At 39.4% G+C, this 22542-nt stretch overlaps 1 protein-coding gene across 3 annotated transcripts; it reads right to left on the bottom strand.

The window, feature by feature from the left end:
• Positions 1-490: 490 nt before the first annotated feature.
• Arpp19 (cAMP regulated phosphoprotein 19) lies at positions 491-21846 on the bottom strand. Of its 3 annotated transcripts, none has more exons than XM_027411151.1 (4): positions 21743-21846; positions 21501-21555; positions 8195-8317; positions 491-4254 (listed from the first exon to the last, which is right to left on the bottom strand). In XM_027411151.1, the coding sequence occupies exons 1-4, from the start codon at positions 21829-21831 to the stop codon at positions 4084-4086; spliced, it is 438 nt and encodes a 145-aa protein (XP_027266952.1). In that variant the 5' UTR covers positions 21832-21846; the 3' UTR covers positions 491-4083. The 3 variants fall into 3 exon arrangements, with proteins under 3 accessions (XP_027266952.1, XP_027266953.1, XP_027266954.1); XM_027411152.2 differs by having other exon boundaries at positions 21739-21771; XM_027411153.2 differs by lacking the exon at positions 21743-21846 and adding an exon at positions 12058-12164 and having other exon boundaries at positions 21501-21541.
• Between the last annotated feature and the right edge of the window lie 696 nt (positions 21847-22542).

The raw sequence follows: 22542 nt of genomic DNA, 5'->3' as shown, positions 1-22542 counted from the left end.
CTTTCTAATGCCACCTGAACACTTGGCTCTGCTCTACCATTCATCTATGTTGAAGAATTCATTCCTAGACTTCTTAGAACTTTTCTGAGATGCTCTTATGAAGCTGTGACTAAGGATGACCTTGAACTCCTGATCCCCCTTCCTGCCTCCCGATGAGGTTTCATGAATGTGCACCCAGACCCAGCTTAAAGTGCTAGGAACTGAACCCAAAGTTGTGTGCATGTTAGGTAGGTAATCACTCTACCAACTAAGCCATACCCTCAATCCCGTAGACTTCCTGAAACTTTATTTCTACCCATCTCAACCATCTTTCTGTAATACTACAGTATTTTATAATACTAGAGCATTTTATACACAAGATGAGAACAGCAGGGTTTCATTAGCACATTTAAATTAGAACAAAAATCCAAGACCACAAGTAATTTCTTCATAGTGGCTTAGCTTCAGAAAACATACTGAAAAACATTAACAAATAAGACAAAACTGCATATTAAAATCAATAAAAATTAGGTAGGTCCATTTATTTTGGGTGTATTTTACAAGTATAAGTTTGGAAGGGCTATTTGACAAACTTCAGCATTAACTGCCAACTCTACAGACATCTTTAACAAGAAAAGGCATTTATGTTGGCCCTTTGCATATAGGCAGTGTCCTATTGCATATCAAATGGTGGAGATGCAGTGACAGATTGGAGGGCATGGTACTAGAGTGAGATGATTTCTACTACTATTTAGTTGATAAATACCACATAAACATACATGAATGGGTGTCACCACCACAAGTAATTTATAGAATTGAAACCCATAAGTCTACCTACTTAAAAAATTTCAACTAGTTAACAGTATCCAATTATCACCTCTAGATGAGCCACTACAAGTTCCTTTGATCACAATTTCTAAAAGTTGTAGTGAGAAGTTGGAGAAAGAGACCCGGGTAAGACTGGCAGTAGATGCCAAGTAGATCAAGATGGTGCTTTAGAAAGTTAAGTGCTTACAGTGGGCTTCAATGACAAACATGGTGATGGAAATGGGTTACAATGAAGTCGTGAGTTTGAACGTTGGGGGATGTGATGAGGCTATCACAGAGAAGGCCTTGGTAACCACTCAGAACTGCTCTTCCTACAAGCTACCTGCTTCTGACCATCCAATACTAAGTTTAGAGCAGAGTTTGGGTTAATGGTTCAGTTTTGACAAGACTTTGTGATATTTAGATTAAGAATACAAGTCTCACTTAGTAATGACTACCAATACTCAGAGGTATACTTTGGTTAAGCAACTAATTCTAACTATGGAAGTAATAACAAGTGGAGGCCTTGTCATGACTGCCTTGAATAGTTTGGACATGTTTCCAGATCAGCAATACAAACTTATCTAACAACTTGTCGACTACAAACATGCCCCCTCCAATAGATCCAAATGCTACTCCAACTAGACACAAGCCACAACTGTTAGTCAGATGTAGCTTTCAAGATATTCTCGTAAGAGCCACTGAAAAAACAGACTTAAACTTTAGCCAGTTTGCCTTTAGTATTTTACCAACTTCAGTTTACTCTAACATTAAAACTAGCCATTCCTTAGACACAATTTTGACATAGAAATGAACAATTAAGCTCATCTAATCAAAATCTTCACTAAATGATGACCAAAGAGCCCGCAAAAATGTTTACAATAAACTGAGCTTTGAAGCACAACAAAACACAGGAAAATGTAAAACTTCTCTCAAGCACCAATAATGGAAGCTATGCAGCTATCCGTACAAATCCTTACTAGAGAAGCTATGCAGCTGTCCGTGTAACTCCGTAACAGGTCTTTCCTTGTGGAAAATCCTGAGATTTTATTTAAGCACTGCTACTTTATAGAAGGCAGGTTGGTTTAGTGAGGAAACTTACTTTTGATAGTGATATTTTATTTGGGGCACTTAGTATTTCACAGATCCTCAAGTCTTGAGGTAGGTTAAATATCAGTGTCCTATTTTACAAATCAAAACTCAAGCAGGTGTTACTCACTTTGTCATTAACTGAGTCTGGTGGTCAGGAAAAGCATGGTCACTCTGATTTCAGATTCACCTAATGTTTAAACCTAATGGTGATGGGCTTGCAAATATCCATGGGGGGACCACGACGACAACAACAACTAGATACCAATCCTATGGTGACTACAGGATAATCCATTTGATCATTACAAATACATTTACATAGAACTGAGCTGTTAAATTACCAATTCGGAGTGTAGAGTGCGTTTTCTGCCTTTCAGGTTGAATGGAGCAGGACTAATCACTAGTGTGGAGCCATAGGAGAGCAGGTGCATAAATGTAGTCACCATAAAAAACGATGCCTGGATTCCATAGTGGTCGTCTCAGACCAAGATGAAGGGAAAGAACAATATCAGCTCAGGCTGCTGTGGCTCAATATGCTTCCCCCAGGCCAGACATCTTGGGGTAAGAGCTCTAAGAGAATAGTAAATGTGCCCCAATAATGTGTGCTAATGCTTTCACTAACACATAAACCCCCAAAAAAGTAAACTGATATTTTATTAAAATGATAAGTATAGAAGATACCTAAATATTTTAATGTTTTACCTATCACGTAAATCCCTGTAATTATTAGAAGCCCAATTCTCCTAGTTCATCCTAATTATTTAAAATTATTTACCAGAATTCAGCTTATGCCGACATGGTTTCCTAGACCAATCTTTTCAACTACTTGCTTCATTATAAAGCTTGCTTAGGGATAATAAGAGTGTAGTTCCATGGTACAGTGCTTGGTAAGCACTTTGAAGACAGTGGTTTGATCCTCAGCATAACAAAAATCCCTCACAAAAATCCTTTTATTTAAGGAAGTTTAAAAAGTAAAGATAGACATGTATATTCTGTTATAAATGGGACAGCCCAACACAAGTCACAGAAGCAAAGTAAGAGAAGATGGGGGTTGAGAAGAATATAGAAGGCAGAGAATGCAAGCCTTTAACTTTAGTATCCCCAAAGTTGAGTGTGGAAGTAAAAAGTTTCTACATTAAGAAAGTTTATATAAATTATATGAATTGTAATGTTTTGTAAGAGTCAAAATGAAATGTTCTGCATAGAACAAAAGATATGCCTAAGCAACATATCATATTTGTACAAGGCCACTGAAAGTCATGAATATTAGTAACAAATGAAAACGCTTAATTCTGTATCAGGCTGAGTAGATTTCAGTTTGGTATTCTAATAAGCTCATGATTGTAAACTATTCTTATACAAAAGCAGAAATGGTGGGCAGATTTGTGTAGGAAGTCTTGTGCTTCTGGTTGGCACATTATCTACTTTCTAATATGGTGAAATTAATACAGACATTTGTAAAAGGTTGTGCAAAACTATTGTATTTACAAAAATGGCACAAAAGTGAATGCAATAGTCAGTGCACATGCACACCCATTCATGTCTTCAACAAAGAAAGCTGTCCCAACACTGCAGAACCCAGGAAGAGCACTAGCTTCAACGACAGCTGATAAGCATTGGAGTCACACAAGTCACATCAGAACGGGCAAATATCGCCCAGGTAAGATGCTCTTGTTAAAGCTGGAACAGCAGGTTTAAGGCCGTCAAGTCCAAGTAGTTATTCAAAATCTTTTGCAGCCCATTTACTTGTGTCTGAATTATGTGACTTGTCTTCCAACTTGTGGTCTTAAGCTTCTGTCTTACAAAATTCAAAAGGAAAGAAAATACAGAAGAAATCAATACAACTGAGGTTCTATTAAATAAGAGTAACATACAAAGCTATAATTACGAGGAAGTAAGGAAAGCCAGAACATTAAAGCTGTAGAACTTGCTTGCTACTTGTTGGAGCCAGCCCTATACCAGCTAGGTAATATGTACAATTATCGTAACTTAAGTTGCTGTTACATGTCCTTTGCATCAGTGCACTGTTAAACTAACCGAAACCTCTACACATGTATGCTCCCTTACAACAGCAGCACATACTACCACTACCTGCAAAGCTGTCAGTCTCAAATGACATAGTGAGTGAAAGGAAACAGAAAGTGGGTAAGTAACGTAGTAAGGAGAAATAAAGGACATTAGAAGACTCATGCAGTTCAGCTCTTTTAATCAGCCAGCCAGCTTGCTAGCAACCAGGGATGGTTTCCGCTGAGGAAGGTCCTGTGGAGTGGGAATGTGGTCACCAGTGACCTCTGTCTTATCTGGGGCTGCTGCAGGAAGCTGCTTGTTCTTCATCTTTGCTTTTGCCATGTTGTAATCCCCAGAATCAAAATACTTTTGCTGCAAACAAACAAACAAACAAAACAGAAACAATTAGAGTTTAAAAGTTTTTTATACTATAGACTGGTTTTGGTTGGAAGAATGAAGAAACCCTGGTCTTCTAACACCGTGATAAAACTGATGACAGTCTACAAGCAAAACCAGAGGATGATCAACTAAAGCAAACACCGTAACCTTTAAAATCAAAGATGGTTTGGGTCATTAAAGTATGGTTTTGGCACAAGGAAATAATACAATGATGAGATGATGGCCTGGATAAATAATGAGTAGAAAAAAAAATTCTCAGACTTTAAAGACCCTAAAATGAAGTAGCTGGGACTCACAGCTAGTGTAAGTCTACTGAATGGTCTAGGAAACAGTTTTATTATCGACCCCCCTCAACACTATTCTTTTGATAAGTCAGATCTGGCCTATGGCCAATGGATCTATGATTAGAAACCACTTTTTGGATAGTACTGCACAAGTTTTAAATGGAGCAGTAACAATGAAATGTGGGCAAGGTACTTGTAAGGTTGCCATAATATCATTTCTGCATGATACTTCAAAATGAGTGTAGAATTCTACTGCCCCCAAATCAAGAAGCTACTTCTAGCTAAGCATGTGTGGCACACCTGGAATCCCAGCACTTGGGAAATAGAGGCAGGAAGACACACTCAAAAGCTTGCTTCAACTTCTCTGTCTTAAAAAGGAAAATAGAGCATAGCTTCTTTTACTGGCTGGCATTTGGATTACAAAGCAGCCTGGTAAATTTCTTACTTGTAACTTTTTACAAGTAAGAAACTAAACACCAATAACTAAAATAAATATTTTATGTTTGTTTGTGCATCTATTTAGTGCATATGTGTGTCAAGAGAGTCTATGTGAAGGTCAGAGGGCAATTTTCACAGCTGTTTCTCTCATACTACCTCGTGAGTCTTGGGGACTGAACTAAGGTTGTTAGTCTTGGCAGCAAGAGCCTTTACTCTCTTGTCATCTTGCAGGCCTAAGCACTGTATAATTTCCTTCAATTTAATGAACTCAATTTCTAACTAAAACTATTTCATACTAAGAAAAATTTAATCATAAAAAGGATCTCATTTAATTGCATATTGGGATATTCTACTGAAGAGAATAATAGTTACATTTTATTATGGCTAGAGTTTAAACATACAGTGAAGCCCAGAGAGTCTGAACAATCCCAGTAGAGCAGACACTGACAGGTGGTACAGGCGAAGGAGGCTGCTTTTTCTCAGGTTAGGGTCTAGCAGTTTTTAGCTATTTAACAATTTCTAAACTTCATTAGTTTACACATAGATATAGATATAGTCATATATACTAGATTACTTCCTATAATCCTCAATTTGGAGTCTTTGTGCAGCAGGAGTATCAGAGCAAATCTGAGGCCAGCCTGGGCTACTTAGTCCCAGGCCAGTGTGAGCTATAATAGACTATTCTCAAGCAAAATGAACACCTTAAAACCAAATAAAACATACTTTACACCATATGGAAGGCAATCTTACAAAAGCCTCTTTTCGAATACATACACACATACATACATTTATTTATTTACTCAATCATTCATTTGAGACAATGTCTCATGTAGCCTAGGCTGGCCTCAAATTCTAACTTGCTATGTAGCAGGATGACTTTGAATTCTTGATCCTCCTGCCTTCTCCTCCCAAGTGCTGGCATTACATACATTCCACTATGCCTGAATTCCCATTAAAATTGAGCAGCACTGACACTATGTATGTGATCATCTAACACAACAGATTTTAAAGTCATGTTTATTAGAACTGGGTCCTCAGTTTTGGTACTTTACAAACCTTAAAAATACAGAAAATCATGGGCTACACTGTTCAAATCCTTACTTGCTTTGATGGGCTGTAACTCACCATGTACATGGTATTATTGTTAAAGCCCAGTGAAAATACTAACATTAATTTTATAATACCACCAATGGGTACAATACAGAAAAAGATCCATTATGGTAATCAAATGTAATTCAATCCTCTCAAATAGAAACTAAGTCTCTTAGCTATCATCGCAGAGGAAAATGAAAACTAGAATCTGGTGGTTCAGACTTTTAAAAAATTCTGAAACAAAAAAGCTTATCAACTGATAGTTTGGGAGAATAAAGAATCATCCAAACACATTTCAATTCTATATTTGAATTATTTGATTCAAGTGGCATTTCCTTCATTTCCAACTATTTACATCTATGACATCAACTTTAGGGTACATTAATTCTGCTTTGAAGAAACCATCTCCCAAATACTACCAACCAGTTAAGTGCAAACAGGAATCTATAATGGCCAGGATTATACATGACTATGTCATACCTGAAAACATACCTAATAGTATGGTTCTGTAAGTAGATAGTCCATGAACATGTATGGCTAGATTCCTGATGAATGTTCTCACTTTGATATTTCCATTTACCCACTACATGATCTTACAATCATGATTTTAAATGCCACATATTCTATTTTGTTGACTAATTACAATTTATTATTTCTCTAATGTTGAACAATGATGCAGCTTCTAATTATAGTAAAATAAGATGGAAAAATAAGCTTCAAATTTGAGGATATTTTTTCTCACACTGAATTATATCCTTACATTAATTTATAAAAGATTAGTCAAATAATGTAAATACTTCCATAAATCTTCCATAAAACACTTTCAAAATTAAGAGCAGTGATTTTAATGTTTATAGAAAACAAGTAATCCATTAGTTACATTTAATTCCAAGCTCAGCAGTAGGAATTATTCTAAATATTTTCCACCTTGGTTGAATTTAGTATGATGAAATTTCATTGATTTCTATCATGAATGTAAACATTTTCTGTTTTAACAGTGATATTTCCTCTGTTAAATTTCCTTATTTAGGGTCATGCTAACGTTTTCTAAGGTCCCTGATTTTTGGAATAATTTCCCTACTAGATTCTGTTTTATGGCATAGAAAATTTGCATTTTCTAATTAATTGTCCATATATTATTATGTGAATCCTTTCATTTTCCCAAGTTAAAAAGAAACACAGCATTTGTTTATACCTGTAAAAATCATTTGTTAAAAATTACTTTTTGATTTTTGAGTTGAGAAAACAGTCCATATGTAACGATGGTGCATACCCACAGACTTGTTTTTTGTATGTTAAGTAGCAGACACCAATACACTTAAGGGTATTTACTTAAAGAGAAACAAAAATCTAGCATCTTATACAGTAAGAATGGACTTCCACATACACTTCATCATTCTCTGATCTTCACATGGTAAAGAATTCAAATGTGCCTTAACTCTAATTTTCCTATTTTTTCTCAAGCAAAAGGAACTGAGAGAAAATAAAAAGCAAACAAGTAGCACTGCTATTCCAGTGCTAAGAAATAATGAAATGTTTTCAGTAATTTGAACTATTAAAATTATAATGTGTAAATTGGATTAAAGGAACAAACTATGAAGCAAATGTAATGATTTTTCGAGTGATCATTTCATCCAAATACAAAGGATCCTAAGCCTCTGGATGCTGTGTATGGCTTGCTTTCCAATAGATAAGCTTTAAAAGGGTGGTGGGGTAAAAACACCAGTTTCTAGACCCTGGTTCTTTTTGAAGAGAAGAGGGAAAGGGGCTATACAGAAAATACAGGGTAGGTTTGAATTATGTCTACATTTTTTTCTTAGAAAGACGACAAAATATCAATATTAAATGAAGATGGTGGTTACAGGAATTCTTTTACATTATTATCTGTACTATGCTACATACTTGAAATACTTTATAATTTAAAATATTATAATTGATTCTTTTCATACATATTTATGGTATGAACTATATAAAATACTGACAAAGACAACACATACACCTGCTAAGCACAAAGATAAAAAATGCAAACATTCATCTCATAGCCTGTCAGCACACTGAGTTCATTTCCCTGGTAGGAAAGACATTACTCAACAACTTACCCCTTTCTGCAATCGTTTCCTTAAAAAATCGGAACCTCCAGGCTTTTGTCCCAAGTGTGGATACCTTGCTTTTAACTTTGCTTCTTCAGCTTTCTCTGGACTAGTCACTTTATCTTCCATTTCCTGAAATAATTTAAAGTAAATTATTTTTGTTTTTGAAAATAATTTACCTTTTAATACCTGGATTCTGACTTTCGTTGTTGAATGCCAAGTAATACAGCCTCTGACTAAGAAACCAAGCACAGAAACCTTTCAAACGCCTCTGTCTTTCTTCTCAAATGTCCCATGTGATAGTTCTAATATAGCTGTGATGCATGTATAACACCCCACACACTGGATAAAAATACCAAGATAGCTCAGCTCTCAAGTCTTGCTTGCAGTTACTTTCCAGTCATGTATAATACATTTATAGTTAGTCACCTTCTATGGAACTCCTCAGCTCTTTGTCTATATTTAGAGAATTTTCTTAAAACTATCAAAATTTAAAAGACCTTTTTGATTTCCTTTTATTCAAAATCATGTATGATTTTAAACTCCTTAGACTCTTTACTAGACATTAACAGCCGCCCAAATACTAGCCTATCTTTCCTAATGAAATCCATTCAGAAGCTTTGATATCTATAAAGGAGAGGAATATGTTCATCAATCTCACATCTGACTAGGTGTGAGAGTCCATGCCTATAATCGTAGCTCCCAAGAGTCTTGAGGTAGGAAGACTATAGCAAGTTCAAGGTCAGCCTACAACGAATAAGTCCCTGTCTCCAACCAACAAAATGGTAAATTCTGTTCATATCAAAAAGATCACATATTTTTAGGTAACGAAGTCTAAAAAGACTGTCATTAAATATCCCCATTCTATGCTAAGGATTAAACTTGGGGGCACTCAGTTATAACCCTGGTCCTGCCACTCTCTCAAAACCATTTTCTCAAACACCTATCTTGATTTAGCCCATATTCTTCAACATGCTGTCTTACAGGAAAGAATTTATCACATAATGACAGGAACAATGAATCAAGAAAATCACAGGTCTCCTATGATGGGAAGCTGGGCAGCTGGCAAGGGCATTTTTAGCTACCAGACTCATTATGAACTGGGAAAACCACATTTTGGCACATTTTGAATCTGTAAGATTATTTATGAAGTAAAATAGCAGAAATGTTAAATCTATAAATGTCAAACCAACTGTTCTTATACAGCAAGTAAATAACTTATCTAGGAACTTTTCAATGGCATGCATTTTTTTTGTAGCTTTTCCTCAAAATTACATTTATACATATTCTATTCACTTTATGTATTATCACCACTTGACCCTCAACAACTCCCTTATACCCCACACTTTGTATTAGAGGATTTTGATAAAGGCTGATATCCTTTGTTTTCCATTCTCTTTACATAAACTTGCCTTTTCTGCTTCAGATATCCTAATTCTCCCTTCTAGGCTGCAGTTTCATGTATCTCTTTATTTTTTTTCGAGACAGGGTTTCATTGTGCATAGTTCCTACTGTCCTAGAATCCACTCTGTAGACCAGGTTGGCCTCGAGCTCATAGAGATCCTCCTGCCTCTGCCTCCCTGAGTGCTGGGATTAAAGGTGTATGCCACCACCTGGCGACTTCCAATCTCTGTGGCTATTCACACATATGCTGCACACAGGTAAGATTCTAAATAATGATTTTTCCAGTCCTTACATTTAAGAATGGTTTGTCCAAAAGTTCAAGATACCCTGGGTATCTTTCAGTGTGTATACATATCAACATGCTGCTTATTACTGTTACAAGGTAAGCCTTCATAAGCCCACTATTGAAGCTGGTACGAAATTTTAGTTGTATGCTCAAGTCAAGATTAAAAACTAGCTGCAATATCATCATTCTTTAAGGAGTGTTTTGTTGTTTGAGACAGGGTTTCATTCTGCAGCTCTGGCTGTCCTAGAACTCACTAAGTAGACCAAGCTGGCCTTGGACTCAAAGAAATCCACCTGCCTCTGCTTCCTGAGTGCTGGGTCAGTTCTTAAGGAGTTTTTCAAACCTGATTTTATACATGATTTCTGTCTTACAAAGTTTAGAAGCCAACCAGGTAAAGATATGAAAGACTGCACTAGAGATACTAATACAAAAATAAGGTGTTCAGACTACTGCAAGGTGTTCTAGAGCATTAGTGACACCTAGTGGCTGGCTGCTCACCCTTCACTATGCAAATCTACTGCAACCCTCTGGCATTCACAGAGCTGCAATTTCAAAGCAAAATTGGATGAAAAGCCCTATTCTTGGGTTTCCCTGTCCAGTTAGCCCATTTTAAATAATGCTTATTGAAAAGGAGTCAAAGTCAACTGCTGGCCTTTAGTCCCAGCACTTTCAAATCTTCTTGTCAATATCAGATTTTCTTGGGCCAGGAAGATACACAGCAGCTAAGTAGCTAAGATTGCACAGGAGCTTGCTATATAAACTTGACAATCTTGAGTTCAATCTCTGAATCTGATGGTAGATGGAAAAGTACCAAGTCCTGAGAGTTGTCTTCTGACCGTCACATGCACCCACACGAAAAAATAATGAGGCTAGGCTGTTCTACACAGAGTCACATATTCTCTCCCTCCCTCCCTCTCTCCTCTCTCTCTCTCTCTCTCTCTCTCTCTCTCTCTCTTCTCTCTCTCTCTCTCTCCCTCCCTCCCTCCCTCCCCATCTCTCTCTCTCCCTCTCCCTCTCTCACCCCAAACCCACTTCTTCCAATAACTACTTGAACCTAGGAGCTCAAAAGTTTGAGGTCAATGAGACCTCATTTCTAAAAAAGGAAGGACAGGGAGAGGAGAGGTAAGAGAGGGATTGAAGGATAGAGGAAGGAGGAGGAGAATCCAATTCTTGAATGTCCTTGCCAACACATAACATAATATTACAAAGTGCTGCTAGTAAAATTACCTAGATGAATTCAAACATATGTTCTGTATGCAACAAGGAAAGATATGCAAAGACAGACCTAAGCTACACTTTAAAATGAAGTTAAGCACTATCAAGACTTCCACAATAGTTTTCATGAACCATACAAAACATTCTTAACCTACTGCAGATGCAGAAGTTTTATGACCTTACATTAAATAACTCCAAATGGCTAGACATTCACTAAAATTCTAGGACTTTCACGAACATTTTAGCCAGCTACAGATTTGCTTATAGAGATATTAAACATGTGAGGTGAGGTGCTGTGGCTGCTGGCATTTAGCCATTCTTGCTCTTCTCTACATGCTTCCCAAAACAGAACAAACAGAAGGCTAAAAACTACATTTCCCAAGCTGCATTACAATTAGATGAAAAGAACCCCTTCTTCTCTTGACCATGCTGCTACAGAGCCACAGGCCCTTGTGAGTTCCTCCAGTAGGGTATCCACGGATAATCAGAAGCTCTTGTAACAGCTACACGGGAGTGGGGTAGAAGATGGAGGCTTGAAATAGGACTTAATGCCTACCAGTCAGAAACATTCTTCATTTCCTGCCTCTGGAAATATCTTTTTTTCCTTTCCGTTCTTCCAACCCCTTCAAGAATTTGTAATCTAGCACCCTAAACCATTTCCTCTCTGTTTGAAATACGCCAAGTAGCTTTTGTGCTTGCCTTCCTCATACAATGCTTAATAAAAATCAAGTGGAATAATTTTTACCTGTAGTTATGTTAAAAATGGAAGTGGACACAGAATTTGCTATGATTGCAGGTTCTTGGACATCCAAGACATCCCCCAACATTTACTTTAGATAAGAAAGAAAGAAAACTGAAGAAGGGGGGGAAAGGTTTGAGATGAAGAGAAGGAAATATATAACAGGAGTGGGGAATGCAGGGCCTGGGATGTAGCCCATGTCATAGAGCACAGAGGCTCTGAACTCACAATTTCCAGCATCTGAGAGGATGGTAGACAACAATAAAGGGCTGGGGTGTGGCTCAGTGTAGAGCACTTGCCAAGAAAGGGCAGGGCCCCAAGTTCAATTCGAAGTGCTATAAAAACAAAATGAGATAAAAAGGAAAAACACATAACAGGATAGTATTTTTATAATTTAAATGTTTATAATTTGGAAGTCGTAATGGTTTATACTGTCAAAACACAATAGGAACCAGAATCTGTAGGCATATCTGTAAAGGAGTTTGCAGATGGATTAATTATGTGGCAAGATCTACCCTAGATGTTGTCAATATTATTTCAGAGGCTACACTACACTACACTACACTAAATTTAAAAAAGGAAGTGGAATAAAGAGATGGTTCAGTGGTTTAAGAGGAGCTGTATAATCACAAGGACTGGAATTTGGATCCTAACACCTACGTAGTAAGTCAAGTATTGTTCAAACACTTGTCACTTCAGCTCCAAAGGATGCGATGCCTTCTTCTGGTTTTCAAATGTGCACTTACATACAACACAGACACACACAAGTGCACACATACACACACACATTAATTATTAGAGGGAGGAAAAGGGGAAAAAGATGGACACAAGCATTCATCTCTACTCCTGGCTACAGATGCATTGGCTCATGTTGCCATATACTCCTAACTATCATGAACTGTATCCTCAACCTCTGAGCAAAAATAAACCCTTCCTTTATGTTACTTTTATCAGATGTTGAGTCAGAGCCATGAGAAAATAAACACGTAAGTGATCTTTTTTTTTTGGGGGGGGGCAGGGTTTCTCTGTATAAACTTGACCGTCCTGGTACTTATTGCTATAGAACAAGCTGTCCTTAAAACTCACAGAGTACCCCCTGCCTTCTGAGTACTGAGATTAAAAGTGTGTGCCACCACCACCTGGCTTGCATAATCAAGATTTACAGGGAGCTAACTAAACAAAAATAAAGCATAAAACTTCCAATTTAGTTTAGTAGTAGTTTAGTAGTAAAGAAAAGAAAATCAACAGGGGAAGTTAAATAATAATGGAACTAAATACATTACCCCCCCCCCAGCACAATAATAACAAAAGTAGAGAATAGACATGATGTGAACAAAGGGGGAAAAAGCAGCAGCAAAAGGCAAGATGAAAGAGAAAAAAAAAGGGGGGGTGGGGATAAGACAGATGGTTCAGTAGTTAAGAGTACCAGCTACTCTTCCAGAGGACCCAGGTTCAATTCCCAGCACCCACATGGCAGCTCACAACTGTCTCTAGCTCCAGTTCCAGGGGATCTGACACCCTTACACAGGTAGACAAAACACCAATGCACATGAAATAAAAATAATTTTAAAAATTGAAAAAGAGAAAAAGAGAAAACAAAACCCTTAAGTATCAATGATCGTAAGAACCATAAAAGGACTGATGGCGTGTCCATTTAAATCTGAGCTGGAACTCAAGAGGGACAGTCATGCCTGTAATACCAGTATTTGAGAAGACAGAGCCAAAGGACTACCACACCAAGTTCACAGTACAGTCTCCAAAGCTACAGAGAAAAACTGTCTTGAAAACCCAACACAAACCAAACCAAACAAAGCCAAAACTAGCTACTAGTCAAGTAAATTTTAAAAATAAGTGACATAGGAAGAAAATAAACACAGGGGAAATAATATACTAGACAAGCCCTACTCAAATAAGAGCTAATGTACCTATATTAATACTGAGTAACAGATACTAAGACAAAAGTATAATTAGAAATATATAGGACAGAGGTTGGAGAGATGGCTTAGCAGTTAAGAGCACTGGGTGCTCTTCCAGAGGACCTGGGTTCAATTCCCCAGCACCCACATGGCAGGTCATAACTGTCTATAATTCCAGCTCCAGGAGATCTGGTGCCCTTTTCCAGTCTCTATGGGACACATACACAAACAAAACTGCATCCAAAAAAAAGAAAGAAAGAAAGAAAGAAAGAAAGAAAGAAAGAAAGAAAGAAAGAAAGAAAGAAAGACATAGGCCAGCCACGTGGTGGCTGTGTCTACCTTTAATACCAGCAGAGGCAGGTAGATCTCTGAGTTTGAGGCCACCCTGGTCTACAAAGTTAGTTCCAGGACAGCCAGGGCTACACAGAGAAACCCTGTCTTAACAAACAAACAGAAATACAGAAGCCCTGCTCTCTGTGCAGCTCCCATGGCAGGCATGGGATGGCAAGTGCTACTTACTGGTCCCCAAGGATGACAAGGTACAAGCCTGTGTGTTGTATAACATGCACACAGATGTCTGATCCTTCCAAGTAGGTACCAGTACCACAACGGGGATCGAAGACAATCACTGTAGTTTTGTCCTTGAAGGAAATCTAATTGGCACTAGAAGCCCACCCAGGAAGTGGGCTATTTTACCTGAGGAATAAAATCTCCCCCTTGGAGGTGACTGGCAAGGCAGCAACGCTTAGGTGATGATTTCTGCCATTTCAACTACGAGCAGTGTCAGGAGCAGAGAAGCTGTTCTGGCTACTGTGGACTTTGTTGTTACAAGGAATAATTTCTGTCTGAATTTAGACAAATCCTAGAAACTCTGGTCTTTCCTATATTAATCAGTGTGAGCAGCTACCAACTTACTATTAAAAAAAAAAAAAAGGATTGAAACCAGCACATTTATGCATTTACGTACCAGGCAGACATCATTACCTTGATGCATCTACCCCTGGTCATGAACCTAGAGATAACTTGAATATGAGAGTTCAAGATCAGCTTGGAGAAACTTAATGAGAGCTCATTGTGCCCCTCCTCAAAGCAGACAGCATTTGCTTATTTTATCTTACAAGTACTTGATTAAAAAAAAAAAAAGACCCAGTAATTTCTTTCCCATGCGTGTGTGTGTGTGTGTGTGTGTGTGTGTGTGTGTGTGTGTGTGTGTGTGTGTATTGTGTGGGGGCATGCACATGTCACAATAATGGAAGTGAGGAAGTCAAAGGATAACTTGCAGGAGTGGGTTCTCTTATTCCATGTGAGATCTGGAGATCAAAGTAGTCAGGTTTCAAGGCAAGAACCTTAACACTTTAAGCCATCTCACAAGTCCATGGTAAAGTATTTTAAAGAAAAAAAAGAAAAGAGAACAATGATCAGGTGTCACTATGTATGCCAACATTTCTAGCATTCATGGGTCTATGGAAGTTTTCGGTAAGTCCAGGGCCTGCCTGGGCAGTGATACCCTGCCTCAAAACAAAAAGGATGCCACACAAAGATTGTGTATGTGTGTAGACTTAATTCAGTGGTAGATCAATTGCTTGGGAAGTAGGAAAACCTGAGTTTAATCCACAGCAGGGGTGGGGGAAGGGCAATAAGAAACTAATAAGAGCCAGGCAATCTCAAAATTCCAGGCAAGATTACAAGCTAGAGGACAGACTGGGCATCCTAGTAATTCCAGGTCAGCCAGGGCAACAAAATGAGACCCTGTTTTAAGCTGTTAAATAAAAGCTTAAAAGCTGGGCATATACCTGCAACCCCAGCATATACAAAGTGGAGGCAAGAGGATCGGGAATTCAAGGCCAAGATATAATACATAAAACCAAGTCTTAAAAAGCAATAGTAAAGGAAGCTAGGCAGGTGTGGTGGCAAAGCCTTTAATCCTAGCACTCAGGAGGCAGAAGCAGGTGGCTCTCTAGAGATCAAGTTAGCCTGGTCTATAGCAATATGTTCACTAAAGCACTGATGAATTATCAAAGCCCAACAGACCTGTTAGGGAGCTGTGGTACACGCCTTTAATCCCAGCACTTGGGGGGCAGAGACAGGTGGATGGATCTCTATGAGTCCAAGGTCAGCCTGGTCTACAGGGCTACACAGAGAAACCCTGTCTCAAAAAAACCAAAAAAAGAAAAGATACTTTTAGGAAGGTTGACTACTGTCAACAATTTATATAATCACTTTTGTCCTGCAAATCCTTACTATTTGCCAGTGTGTGGCATGCAACAACAGTAAGTAAAAGTCTCCAGAATGAACACAATGTCCTTCAACTACATCCATAAAACCAAAAACTTTCTACATAGGTAGATTTAACATCAGCTTGAGACTATCTGATGCAACAGAATTAATAGGCTCAGGAGAGTAAGTTATAAAGCACAAATCTTACACAAACAACAGAAGCAAATCTAATAAGCTGTTAGGGCTGGAGATGTAATTCGGTGGTAGATGGCCTAACATGTACAAGGCTCTGGGCTTCATCCCTAGCACCATAGGACGGGACATGACTGAAACCCCAGTACTCAGGAGATAGACATAATAAGGCAAGGAAGGAGTTCAAACTATCCTGGCTACACATTGAGTTCCAGGCCAGTCTGGGATAAGAGACCCTGTTGGACAAACAAACGAGAGAGAAATCTGTCTTAACAGAAAAAAACGAAGTCTACCAGTCATAGAAGGTGTAACAAAACAGCTCCAGAAAATAAAGATTAACTAGAATTTTTTAAAACCTGGGGGGAGGGAAGGAAGCAATTTGTATCTGTTCAAAACTGATATAAGGGAACAGTCATGTCATACATATGATTAGGGATGTTCTGGAAAATGTATTAGGCAAGATTTGTCATTAAAAGACATCAGAGCAGGGCTGGAGAGATGGCTTTGTAGTTAAAAGCAATGGCTGCTCTTCCAGAGGACCTGGATTCAACCCCCAGCACTTACATGGTGGCTCACAATGGTCTATAACTTCAGTCCCAGGGGGATCTGATATCTGATGCACTCTTCTGACCTTCCAGGGCACCAAACAGCACATATATACATATACATACATGCAGACAAAACACCCATACACATTAAAACAAACAACTAGTAAGAGACGAGTGTAAGATTTAAGAAGCTGCTCTCCCATGAAGAAGAGAGTATATTTTTGCCCCGTGTCCTTTCTTGTGGTTTAATGAGCTTAAGATTTCTAAAACTGGGGCAGCCATACTGCATTAAAAGCTGAGGTGCTAAGATCGGAGGAGCAGCAACAAAGGACACAATAAACCTTAGAACCACTATCCCAGTCCTGGGCTAGCTTTTTGTGCTTCTCTGCCAACTTCTGTCTTGTTTAAAGTACTACTAGTTTCATTTTCTTGTCACATGTAACCAAGCATAATTCTGATTAAAGAAAAAAGCATGTAGGATTTAGATACACAAAGACTTGGGCAAGCAGGTTTTGTCTGAGGATGAAGGAAGCATCAACAAGAGAATGGAATAGAACAGTATGGGCAGGAAGAGGGCTTACTGGAGATGAAGCAAGAGAATGTGATGAAAGGCTGGTGAGCTTGGACTTCATCCTGTGACAGATAATGGGGCAGATAAACTTACTCCTAGCCAGGACTGTCCAAGGTCACTCCCGAACCATGCACCTCTAGGCAGCCTTTGAGAGAAACTTGAGTGGATTGGAACTAGAGGTTTTATACTGAAGCATTATATGTAACAGTTCTCTTTCCTTTCCACCATGCACAAAACCAGCAGGCCTGTCTTTTTTTATTTTGTATTTTTGGGGTTTTTGTTTGTTTTTGAGATATGGTCTCTCTACATAGCTCTGGCTGTTCTGGAACTTATTATATAGACCAGGCTGGTCTTAAACTCACAGAGATCTGCCTACCTCTGCCTCCAGAGTGCTGAATTCAAGGTATGTGCCATCACACCTGGCCCATATCTTTTTTTAAAAAATCATTATTTTTAAGTCTTTGTGTCTTGTCTTCATGAATGACTATATACTATTAGTGTGAACACACAGGTCAGAAGACACTGGATTTTCTGGAACTGGAGCTACAGATAATTGTGAGCCACCATGTGGGTGCTGGGAATAGAACCAGATCCTCTGGAAGAGCAGCCAGTGCTCTTTAACTAAGCCACCTCTCCAGCCTGGCCAGGTGTTCTTTTAACAAAATTATTTCAGTTGAGAGCTCTACTTCAGCTAATTGTTCTAAGACATTTAGTTTGATTAAAAATAATCTCCAGAAAACTTGCTACTGGCCTCTTAAAACAAACAAACAAACCTAAGCCACAGCACACATATACATATTATGTATTTGATTTTGTTCGTATTTTTAAAGCAGGCCAAAGTTAAGGTTTTCATGCTGTATCACATGGGCTCACTGTATTATACTGGGCAGCTTCTGCTTCCTGACTGCTGGGATTATCAGGTGCGAAGCACCATGCCTCGCTAGAACTAATTTTAAAATGTTAAGCTATCTTCAGTTCTAGATAGTTAAATGATCTTACAGCTTATGTTAAAGAAGAACTTAGTTATCACATGGCCTATGGGATAGTTAACTTTTAACAGCTGTTACCATTTCTCATTTCGTTTCAGCACAATACCAGCTACAATGAATATGGATAGGCTGTGTTTATGTTTAAGACTGATACAAATTAAGAGGCAAATATCTGTATTTTTATGCTCACACATATTTAGTTAATATCCTAATTAAAAATAGGTACGTATCTGATTTCCTGTTCTTTTTAAAATTTTGCTTTCTAAATCTCCATTGGTCTGTGTATTTCTTCTCTTACCATGAGTGTATACCATTTATGAGGGGTAGAAACAGGGACTTTGTCCTACTTCTTGGAGGGTCTAGCTATCTTAAACTTTTAAAAACAACAAGCTAACCTACCATAAAACCTTACAAGTATTTTTAACTGAATACTTTGGCTTTATTTGAAAGGTCAACCAGGAACAGAGGCAATAATCAACTTTTTAGGTCATGTAACTGTTCTTCCCAATAGAAGAAACAGGTGATTTGGCTCACAAGAACATAGAAGTGACTTTGCACATTTTCCTCCTGTTTAAGGATAGTGTACATGCCTTGGGCACTTAAAATCTACAGCTAATCTTCAATTCAAAATGGGACATTACATTCCCAACACCTTCTAATTTTATTAATGACATGAGCTAGAAACAACAGCAAGAACAAAAAAACTTAGAAAAATGCTTAAGGAGAAAAAAAATCATAAAGAGAAAACATTAAAGTTATCCTTGATATCAGGTAGTGTATTAGGCTATTTTTTAAAAATTTTATTTACTTTTTATTTTATGTGCATTGGTGTTTCGCCTGCAGGTATGTCTGGTGAAGGTGTCAGATCTTGGAGTTACAGACAGTTGTTAGCTGCCATGTGGGTGCTATGATTTGAACTCAGGTCTTTTGGGAGAACAGTCAGTACCCTTCGCTGCTGAGCCATCTTTCTATCGTACTAGGCTATTTTAATCAAAAGTATTTTATACTCTAGAAGTCAACACTTCAAACTTTGGCAATAAATGAACAAATCTTGTCATCCCAAATTATTTTAGCTGGGTGTAGTGGCAGCTGGACTGTAATCCTTGAATTTGGGAGGCTTAAGACCAGAGGAACATTTCAAGCCAAAGGCAACCAGGGCTAGAGTGAGCCCCTGCCTGAAAAATAATTAAAAAAGGACCAGCAATAAGGCTCCATGGGTAGGGCCTCTAGCCACTAATCCTGACAACCCAAGTTCAGTCCTGGAACTCTCATGGTAGAATGAGAAAAACGACTCTTGCAGGCTGTTCTCTGACCTCTCCACAAATAGCCCCCAACATTCAATAAATTAAAAAAAAAAAAAAAATTACCTACCACACCATTATCTAGCAAGTTAAAACGGAGATTCATCTCAGTGTATCTAAGACAAGACAGATGTGGGCTTTGAGTTCCTAAATCCTAAGCAATTATGAACATGTCAAAGTTTACAATATGAACAGGTAATATTTAAGATTACTGCTAAGACTGTAATCCTTAAACTGTATGCATTTTTTTTGGCTTCAAAAATTCATTGCTCAGCTGGGCCTCAGGACAGAGGCTTGTAACCTGAGCTATTCGGTGTCTGAGCCTAGAGGATCACTAAATTCAAAGCCTGCCTGGGCAACTTAGTGTAATCAACATCAACACTGAAAACAAGAAGGCTAGGGCCAGCATGGTAACAGGTCAATAGTTTCAGGGCCATCCTCTGAGCTACACCAGCCCTTGTCCCAAAAAAGACAAAATAGGGGCTGGGTGGATAGTCAGTCAGTAAAGTGCTTGCTGAGTACACACATAATCTCTTTCTCTCACTTGCTATCTTCATGAAAACAGAAGGGGACCCTAGTGGCAAAACCCTTGCCTAGGCTGTCCCAGAAGCCCTATTGCAGAAAGAAAAAGGAAGAAAGGGAGGAAGAAATCTTTCCTTTTGCAAAGTATCATAGGGCCAGTAATGTGGTGTTTTTATTATCTTTGTTTTCCTTCTTTTTAGCAGTCAACTTACAAGTACTATCAGAACCAAACTATTACAATGGAAGAAATAACAGAGGAAAAGTTAATATAACTAAGAACATATGAAATGGGCACAGAGACTAATCTACAGGGCAACATTAAGTACAAGTCCTAAGAAAGTTTACACATTAGACCAAATCTCATTTACAGTAAAGCAGTTTGGTATTAATTTTCAATTAATTAATTTGAGAAAGGGTCTCATTATGTAGCTCCAGCTGGCCCAGAACTCACAGACATCTGCCTCCTTTTTTGCCTGAGTGCTGGGATTAAAAGGACAGTTTGAATTTTTAAAAAAAATTGTTGAGAACTCTCCACAAACAATGTAAGAAACGAGACCAAGGACTCTTCTCCTTACTTAGCTAATTGACTCCATGTACCCAGGAAGGCAAGGCATCAGAATAACTAATCACGATGGAATGGGCAGGCAATAGCCCAGAAAAAACACACAGGCCTCGTATTCCTAGACCTATTGCTAGCTCATTTTCCTTCATCAGAGAAATACAAATGAGCTGACAAAAATATCTCCATGTTTCGAGAAATATCTGATTAAACTAGTGAAAATTTGTAACGCTCCAATTCTCTAATTTTAGTCAAGTACCACATGCAAACCCCACTGGCTAGCATTTTTTGAACACAAAGTTGTGCTGGATTTACGTTATCTCGTTTGGGCCTCCCAGCAGTCGTGGGAAGTGGGCACTATTACTGGGACTTTATACCGACGACAAAACCGAAGCCCAAAGGGTTTAGGAACGGATCATGGGGTCAAACGGCTCACAATCCTAACCTAGATCTGCATCGCTCCTCCTGAATGGGGACACCGCTGTAGGAGTTACCTTCAAGCTTACAAGTGGTCGGAGCGCTTCCGGGGGGGGGGGGGGGGGGGGACGGATACAAGGTCCTAAGCAAATGAAAGCTCACTATAAAACTTGGGTTCCTAGCAGGGGCCCGAGTCCTGGCTCTCTCACACACTTAGGTGACACGCCGAGGCACCAGGGAGAAAGAAACGTTAGGTGTCCAAGCCGCCGGGGCCCTGGTTGCGGGAGGAGCCGACTGCCTCGTGTGGTGTCGCCAGGCAGCCGCCAGCGGAGGGCTCCTTCAGGCCGGCCTCCCTCAGGCCGCGCTCCCGCAGGCCCGCAGCCACGGCTCCCGCCATATCAGGCTCCCGCAGGTCCACCGGGCCATCCCGCACGCTCACCTTTTGCTCCTCCGCCGACGCTGCCTCGGGAACTTCCGCGGACATGGTGCTCCTTCTGCAGAAGAGACGACGCCGGGAGAAGACTGATTACCGGGTGGCAAGGCCGCCCGCTGCCTTCTGCTCGCCCCGCTGCTCGCCGGGCTGGCGGCTGCCGCCTTATGACGACACGAGCCCCGGGCTCCCGCCCGCCGTAGCTCCCGCAGCCCAGGCCCGCCAGACTCCCGCGCCTCGCCCTTACCTACCTATCCCCGCGCCTCCGGCCCTGCGACGCCCAAGCACTTCCTTTTTCCCTCAAAGGTTGCGGCTCGCGCCTCACCTCACTTCCGTCCATGGTCGCACAGTGCTTCCTGGGAATTGTAGTTTGTCTGAGACTACTCTGTCCTCACGTTTACCGGTCTGCTTGCACTGCGCTCTGCAGTAAGTAATTAAGATTCAGCTTAATCCCATACACCATTATTTCTTCAGTTCCTCCACCTTGTCTCAGCACAATCTTTTCTTCTTAGATCAACTTGTTCAAGGCAATCACTGCTCTGGAGAGCCCCATAACGAGCACAGCATCATTACACAGGAATTGTGATTACTTTGGTAATGTCACCTTTCCTCTTCATATTAACCACATTAGGGAAGAGGCCGATATTTCACTCTGAGACCCTCTCAGACCTTAGTATTTCCTGTGTAATAGATAAAATGATGAATGAATTCAGCTTTCATTCCTTGTCCTTTCACGGCTGTCAGCTCAAGACACTGAGCTCCATAAGACTTTCCTGAAGTGACAAATCCTGTGGCTTCATATGTACTCGCCATATACGTTCAGCTAGTAGGAATTGGAAGGTAATGAATGCGGACCTAGAGGGCAAGGGACCAATCAAAAGATCCTAATAATTGGATATGGGATTTGGAAGCTGTCAAAACCAAAGCTGGGCCCTGTGGCATAGGACCGTAATCCCAGATATCTGGGAAGTTGAGGCAGAAGGATGGCAAATCCATGCCTGCCTAGACTATAGAGTAAATAAAAGGCCACCCTGGGCAGCTCCTCAGTGGT

This window comes from Cricetulus griseus, chromosome 4, assembly GCF_003668045.3.
Source record: "Cricetulus griseus strain 17A/GY chromosome 4, alternate assembly CriGri-PICRH-1.0, whole genome shotgun sequence".
NCBI lineage: Eukaryota > Metazoa > Chordata > Mammalia > Rodentia > Cricetidae > Cricetulus > Cricetulus griseus.
This window is presented reverse-complemented; position numbering and strand designations above follow the sequence as displayed.

Excerpts from the sequence above, each read along its gene's own strand:
- Arpp19 (XM_027411151.1), bottom strand. The coding sequence starts at position 21,831 with ATGGACGGAAGTGAGGTGAGGCGCGAGCCGCAACCTTTGAGGGAAAAA. Across the intron at positions 21,556-21,742 it reads GGCCGGAGGCGCGGGGATAG|AAGGAGCACCATGTCCGCGG; the intron begins GTAGGTAAGGGC and ends TCTCTTCTGCAG. Across the intron at positions 4,255-8,194 it reads GGAAACGATTGCAGAAAGGG|CAAAAGTATTTTGATTCTGG; the intron begins GTAAGTTGTTGA and ends GTTTGTTTGCAG.